Source organism: Sinocyclocheilus grahami, unplaced genomic scaffold, assembly GCF_001515645.1.
Source record: "Sinocyclocheilus grahami isolate Dianchi unplaced genomic scaffold, SAMN03320097.WGS_v1.1 scaffold1589.1, whole genome shotgun sequence".
Classification (NCBI taxonomy): domain Eukaryota; kingdom Metazoa; phylum Chordata; class Actinopteri; order Cypriniformes; family Cyprinidae; genus Sinocyclocheilus; species Sinocyclocheilus grahami.
In genome coordinates, this window is record NW_015506768.1 from 6,268 (window position 1) to 13,967 (window position 7,700).

Genomic DNA, 7,700 nt, shown 5'->3' on the forward strand with positions numbered 1-7,700 from the left:
TGATGTTCTCGGGATAATCCAAGCAATCTATCAAGACCAGTCACTTGAAAAGAGGCAAAATTGTTTATAAGCTTTTTTATTATTATTTCATTATTAATGGTTAATGACTTCATATTAATGGTTTATCACTTTTGACCAATAGGTGGTGCTGTTACCAAATTGATGGGGTGTGGTCAGTGAGGTGACAATGACACACATAAATTTTGGTGTCAATATGTCAAAACTTTGCAGGGATACATCCTCAGATGCAGTTTGACATCAATCCAGCATATTTGTTTGTGCATTACATGATAACTGTTTCGTATATTGACACAAATTCCATATGGTTTTTGTCAGCATGGTCTGAAGATGATCTGAGTCAAATTTGGTGAAAATCAGAGAAACAGTCTAGGAGGAGTTCGAAAAAGTACGTTTTCAGTATAGGTCAAAATGGTGGACAGGAAGTTTCTTCTGTGGAGGATCCCTGATCAACCAGAACTGGGTTCTCACTGCTGCCCACTGCGCTGTCGTGTAAGAGTCTTCAATCTGACAAACATCACATACAATCATGGTTAGTGGATGCTCTTTCAGCTTTCTGTCTGTCTTTAACCATTCATTTTATCTTTATATCTCTTTCCTGTCATTCTTGGAGAACATGATCGTGGCTCCAGTGTTGAACCCATCCAGGTCAAACTAGTTTCCAAGGTAACAATGTTTACTGATCTCAGTGGATCAGAGATGAAATCAAAATGAGAGATCAACTGATGCTTTTTATGACTCATACTATACTGATTATTTATGTTATTTTTAACTCTCAAGTAACTAATAAAAACAATTGCAATTGTTTTAATTGCACTGAAAAAAAAATAAGTTTAAGTGTGCAGTTAAAAAGCTGTCAAACTTATTATCATTCTCAAAATTGAAGCACTGAGGTCATCTATACCCTAGTGTACTCTTAGTACGCATTTAAATTTCCCAGTACATATAAGAAGAAGGGTGATTCTGGTGGTCCTCTGGTGTGTGAGCGTTCAGGGGTCTGGTCTCTGGTGGGCTCTGTGTCCTGGAGAACCAACACTTGTGACACCCGCTGGATCGACAGTACTATTGCTTGAAACTATAGCACCAGTCTAAGTATTTATCCTCCAGAGGAGACAGAAGCAGATCATTAATATTTACTGCAGCTGATCCCTGTTTGTGTGTTTTCATTGAGTTTGGGTCTTTGGACAGTCTGTGGTTCCTGTCATCTGGCTGTTACTTCATGTTACTGTTTTGATTTTAGTTCATGTAAGAATGAATACAATAAAAACTAACATTTTAAAGTAACAAGTAACAACCATATTTTGATTAATTATTATAGTACACCTGAACTATAAATATAAATTTAATTCAATTCAGTTCAAGTTTATTTGTATAGCGCTTTTCACGATGCAAATCATTGCAAAGCAGCTTTACAGAAAATTGAAGTTTCTACATTATATTTTGTATTAGCTTATCAGTGGTGTCCATATGGCATGTACGGTAAAAAATCAAGCAGTTAGTTAATGTCATGTAATCAAACAGACGGTGAACACTATTAACAGCAATGATTATATGTTGCGATCAAACTTATAGCAAAATTTGGTAGTTTTGTATGTTATGTGAGGGTTGGCATCATCTGAGGTCTTCTGAGGGGTTGGCATAATCTCTTCTCAGGTGTAAAAACAATAATTATAATGAAGTGTGTAATCAAAATTAAAATCAAGACACTGAAATGTAATACTAGCCTACTTCTTTGAAAGTTTACTGAACTATGGCCAGTTGCATAAACACAGCCACTATGTTAAGACTGTGTCTTAAGAACTAGTTTGACTAACTAGCAGCTAACCAGGTAATCAGTCTTGTGTGTGTGTGTGTGTGTGTGTGTGTGTGTGAGAGAGAGAGAGAGAGAGAGGCTGAGAGTGAAGGAAATTAGTCCACCTTTGATTTTTAACCTATTTACTTTAATAAAAAAGGTGAGATACCTAACTATTGAAATGGATTCTTTACCAATCCGTAAAATTACAATTTTGTAATGTTATGGCAAACTTTTACATCAGTGCTGTGGTAAGGGACAGCATGTTGGGACGGTTGCAACAATGTGTTGCAATGTCCCAACACTGACAGCTGTGATAAAACTTGGTATAAGCTTGACACAATATCTTTGACACACGCTAGCTATGCCTATTAGAAGATAAGAAAACACAGATTAAAATGATAGGCTATGTTTTTACAATTCTTCACGCAAACATCTTAGACAGTATGACAAAAAAAATCGGATCATTAAAACAAAATACTTTTTTGCCATGAAATTATATTTTTGTAGAAGGAATGGTCAGATGTGGCTGATTTCTTCCAGGAAGGATGAGGGGCTAACTAAGCATGTGTGCAGTATGAATATCATCACTGTAGCTCTTTCCTGATTGAAGAAATAAGCCATGTTGCAACTGCCCCTCATTGCAACCGTCCCCACTCTCTCCGACTTATGCGTGCATAATACAAAAAGGAGAATGATACGTAATTGGTTCTAATCGACCTAGTTTGCCAAACCCTGCATAATAACACACAAAACCAGAACTGCAAATAAATAAAACACGCATAAAAAAATTTAATAAATAAATAAATATATTTAATGATATTTAATTATTTGTAGATTACACTTTCATGCAATCTGCATTTGGTTAAAGGGCATTTTAAACATGTTTGGGTTGAGTTTTCGTTGCATTTACAATATATTAACCAATAGGTGCCGCCAGAATGTGGCATTTCAGGCACCTCGAAACGGTGAATCAATTTGCGAAGCATTTGATTAAAGGGGTCATATGATGCAATTTCAATTTTTCCTTTCTCTTTGGAGTGTTACAAGCTCTTGGTGCATAAAGAAGATCTGTAAAGTTGCAAAGACTAAAGTCGCAAATCCAAAGATATATTCTTTATAAAAGTTAAGAGTCAACCACACCCTCCTAAAATGGCTCGTTCTAACACGCCCCCACATGTCTACATCACGATGTGGGAAGATTTGCATAACGCCGCCCAAATGTTCACGCAAAGAAAGGCGTAACTTTTATTAGTTATGGACAATTTATTAAGTGATAAAAAGCAGTTTTTATCTGTTTTTTTTAAATGGACATGTTATGGACAACGAACACAGGTGCATTTTATTGATGGCATTTTGAATGCACAGAGACACAGTGACGAGATCCTGAGGCCTATTGTTGTGCCATTCATCCACGACCATCGCCTCATGTTGCAGCATGATAATGCACGGCCCTATGTTGCAAGGATCTTTCGTTTCCCTCTAATTTGCTCGGAAGTGTGACCTGAATGAAACAATGGAAGTGGGGTTTTTCACAGGTTTCTTTAGTGGCAATGTGAAGTAGGCTACTTAATATTGTATTGTCTTGTCTGAGGAAGTTGTCTGAGGGAAAAAAAAAACTTTCTGAATTGTGAAAAACGCAACCCATTACTTTAAATTGTAGACATACCATGTAAACATGATTCAAATAAAATAAAGCTAGCTAAAAAAAAATTGAAATCTTATTAAACTGAACACCAAGCTTTGGTCAAAAATAAAGCCCTATCTTCGACACACAAATATAACATGTGTACTTTATTTTTGATTACAAACAAACAAAGAAACAAAAATTAATAAACAAAACCAACCACCTAATAAATAAAATGTGTCAGTATTGGGTCAGTAGTATGTAACAAGCATTACTTTTATTTGAATCATTAAAGAAAATCAGTTTACTTTATAATGCTTTCTATAAAATAATGTAAAAAAAGTGATGTCACAGAAAAGCACACCATTGCATGACTCTCTCTCTCTCTCTCTCTCTCTCTCTCTCTCTCATGGCTGCAATGTATTTAAAGAACTTGTTTGACCAGTTTATTGTCATTAATTTTGTTAACTAATGTGGTGTTAAAGAAACTGATAGTACTAAATTTTACTTTAGCCCAGATCTCAACTGATATAATCATAGTGTGACATAATCCCACAACTTTAGTCCCTTCCTCTTCAGTATCACTGTCTTGAATGGCTTGCCAAGGTTGAATACAGGATTAGTTAACGTCACAGACTTATTGGTAAAGCAGCTCTTTTACTGCAAGTATAGCGGAAACACTTAAGGAAGCATTTTGCATGATTAATTGGCTTAAATTTCAACACAGTAACAACAAAAACAACTTCTAATCCAAAACACTTCATAACATGCATTGAGAGAAGTGAATTATGATGCTTCTCAAGGAAATAGAAAGAAGTCTTAAACCCCTTCACGAGGTCAAACAATGGAGAATTCATTCTCTTTGCACGTAAGAGACCAGCTCTGGACAGTGGAGATGCAGATTGTCTCCAGTGATAACAGATCTAAACATTCCTCACCTATGAGATCATTGGAGCTGATGGGATGGACCTTCATCATGTCTCAGATTTTTCAGCTGCTGCAAATGATATAAAAGCAAGAGAGATGACCTACAGATACATCAGTGAGTCTGTCTGTCTTTTTACAGTTCGTTTTGTCTTTATCTTTCTCTTTTCAGGGTCGGCTATCACCGTGTCATTCTTGGAGAACATAATCATGGCTCCAGTGTTGAACCCATCCAGGTCAAATTAGTTTCCAAGGTAACAATGTTTTATGATCTCAGTGGATCAGAGACATTGAAATTGAAAATTGAAAAAAGAGACCAATCGACATTGCTTTTAGCCAATGTCAATTACATACAGAATACAGATATACATTTTTATTGATGTATTATTACTCTGTTTTTTAAACACATTAATAAGCAAGTCATCATTACAACTACAAAAAACATATTCATTATAAATATTTTTGTAGTAGTAATATCTGTAATTTATGCAAGGGTGTGATCTAAAAGTTTGCAAATGTATTTTAATCTCTGTTTTGGACTTTGTTTAATTGAACTCACATATTTCTAATTGTGATTGAATGGCCATCGTTTAAAAGGTTAAACTGGTGTGTTTTTTTTGATCGGTGAACACAATATTGCAGAATTGACAAAGTTCAATGAAGTTGAAAAGTGTGCAAATTGGTCAAACAAAATCAGTCAACGTATCTCTTTATAATCAAAGTTTTGAGGTATATAATGTAGGCTATTGTATTCCTAAAACCCACCAAAATAAACGTACACATTTTTTACAAATATAAAATTCAGTACAGGAAAGAAAACATCCAAACCACATTGTAAAAACACAGGGTATAAGAAAATGCTTTGTTTTGTTTAATCTTTGTTTACCTTCTATTTAGTCAGCTTTCACTACTAACTGTTCATTCCTCTTTCCTGTATGTGCAGGTTATCACCCATCCGCTCTACAGCAGGGCGACCTTCAACAATGACATTGCTCTGCTGAAACTGTCGTCTCCAGTCACACTGACTCCCCGTATCTCTCCTGTATGTCTGGCTCCATCAACCATCAACATTCTGCCTGGAACCCGCTGCTTCACCACTGGCTGGGGTAGAACTGCCACCACGTGTAAGTCATCTGTAAAACAAAAACATACTGAGAGAATTACAACACATCTGTTTACTGTGCAATGCAATGTGTCATGTTTTCTTCTTTTTTTAGCAAGCCCTCTGATCCTACAGCAAACAGGTGTACCCATCATAAGTCCTGCTGTGTGCAGGCAAATCTGGGGTCAGAGCACTATCACTGATGCCATGATCTGTGCTGGAGCCTCTGGTTCCTCATCTTGCCAGGTATATGACAACAGATCAAGAAGAAACACATTACCATCTCAATGTTGCTGCTGTTCAATCTCAAATGTGTGTTTTCCATAGGGTGATTCTGGTGGTCCTCTGGTGTGTGAGCGTTCAGGGGTCTGGTCTCTGGTGGGCTCTGTGTCCTGGGGAAGAAACAGTTGTGACACCCGTTTCCCTGCAGTCTACGCCCGCATCTCCCACCTGCGCTCCTGGATCGACAGGACTATCGCTTCCAACTAGCACCAGTCTGAAAATGTATTGGCTGTCTTTGATTCCCTGTTGGTGTTCTTTTTTTTTATGGGTTTGGAGTTTGGGTCAGTCGATGACTTCATGCTGAAGTCTGTGACTTCACACTGTTTTCCTGTTTCAGCTGTACAGATAATGAAGATGTTTCAATAAATGAGATGAGTTAAATATGAGTGTAATTAATGACAATAATTTGAAATGTATAAGGATATGTTGCCATAATCCACATAAAATAATGCAGAAAAATGACAAAATAATGTATCAGAAAGTTCCAAGATAAGGATGAAGATTTAAATCAATACTCTATCCATGGTGCTGAAACCTGTGGCATGTACGTGCAGTTTTGTACTTACTTGTACATAACCTTTACAAACTGATACTGCTTATTAAGCAATTTCATGACATATGAAAGTCACATCATGTTGAAAACATTCCCTTAGAATCTAGTAAAGATGGTTGCTCAATCTGCCTAGTCAGTACATTTCTGCTAAAGCCACGGTACAAAATGTTTTCTCATACAGTGCTCAATAAATCTGATTGCTTCAGATTCACACTTTTATGAGCTTTACTATTATGTTTAATTTGACTGAATGAGTTATAAAGCCTCTTTCTGATTACTGTCTATTAGCCTACTTACTGAGTAGTAAGAGTAAGTGACTTGGTAACTGGGTAAAACTGACATTTTTCAGATGTACAAGCTTGTAAGAGATTTTAGGAACAGTATTTTTGGAATTGGAATTTTAATGAAAAGTAACCCTACAAGTAAACCCATGAAATTATTAAACAGAAACACAAAATAATATAAAATTAAATTAAATTAAACAAGTAAGCTATTTATTATGAAAGCAAAAAAACATGCAATTACTAAAACAAACTTGATAAATGTCAATTTAAAAACAAAGACTAATTCAAAATATTGAAAAGAACTATATTAGTATACAAATAACATTAAATTAACACTGCTGCACCTAAACGTGCACTAAAAATAAGACACATTTTTTTAAACAAACAAATGAACAAAAAACTTTGTTGTATTTTCCAGCACAAATATATATTTTGTAATATCAAGAAAGAGGCAACAAACTAATAATATGTGCCATTGTCTGTAATACACACTGATACTGATAATGGAAAAATTCCTTCTGCCCCAAAACAATAGCGTTAACTAGAAGGAAATGTCAACCATAAAACGCAATCAGCCTGAGAACAATGACCTGTTGCCTGTTCTTGGAATTCAGGATTATGATTAGCATACATTGCAACCATCAGGCAGATCCAGTTCTAGGCCAGTTGTGTAAACCTTTGTCCATTTTTGGTGATGCATGTTTTGGTGATTCATGACCTGGCTGTGAGATCTGGAGAAAAAAATAAATAAATTCCATGACTAAAATATAAAAGTCTACAAGAATAATGTCATGAGTGTACCGTAGACTGTATAAAGGTGCACAATGAAGTGAACTGAAATAAATCTTATTCACACTCTGCTCCTGAACAACCACTAGAGGTCGGTAATAATCTATTTAGAAACTAAACCTTGAATCTGGCAGGTGTGAGGCCAGAATTTTCTTCAAACTGATCTGTGTTCATTATGGTGCCCGGGAGCTGACATATTCGGTTCACTTAGTTTTGTCGTGGCCATGACATAATAACTTGTGGGAACGTGATAATATGTCGTGGCCACGAGGTATTAATTTGAGGGAACGTCATATTAACTCGTGGGAATGTGATATTATGTCGTGGCC

The 7,700-nt window shown here is 35.9% G+C and overlaps 1 protein-coding gene across 1 annotated transcript; it reads left to right on the plus strand.

Moving 5' to 3' along the window:
• Positions 1-423: 423 nt before the first annotated feature.
• Positions 424-5,952, plus strand: LOC107571380 (chymotrypsin-like protease CTRL-1; the record flags this gene model as incomplete). The annotated part of the gene is made up of 5 exons (XM_016257698.1): positions 424-510; positions 4,534-4,615; positions 5,305-5,485; positions 5,579-5,709; positions 5,791-5,952. Coding segments are annotated over 5 exons (643 nt in total), but the record flags the coding sequence as incomplete, so codon positions are not given.
• Positions 5,953-7,700: the final 1,748 nt, after the last annotated feature.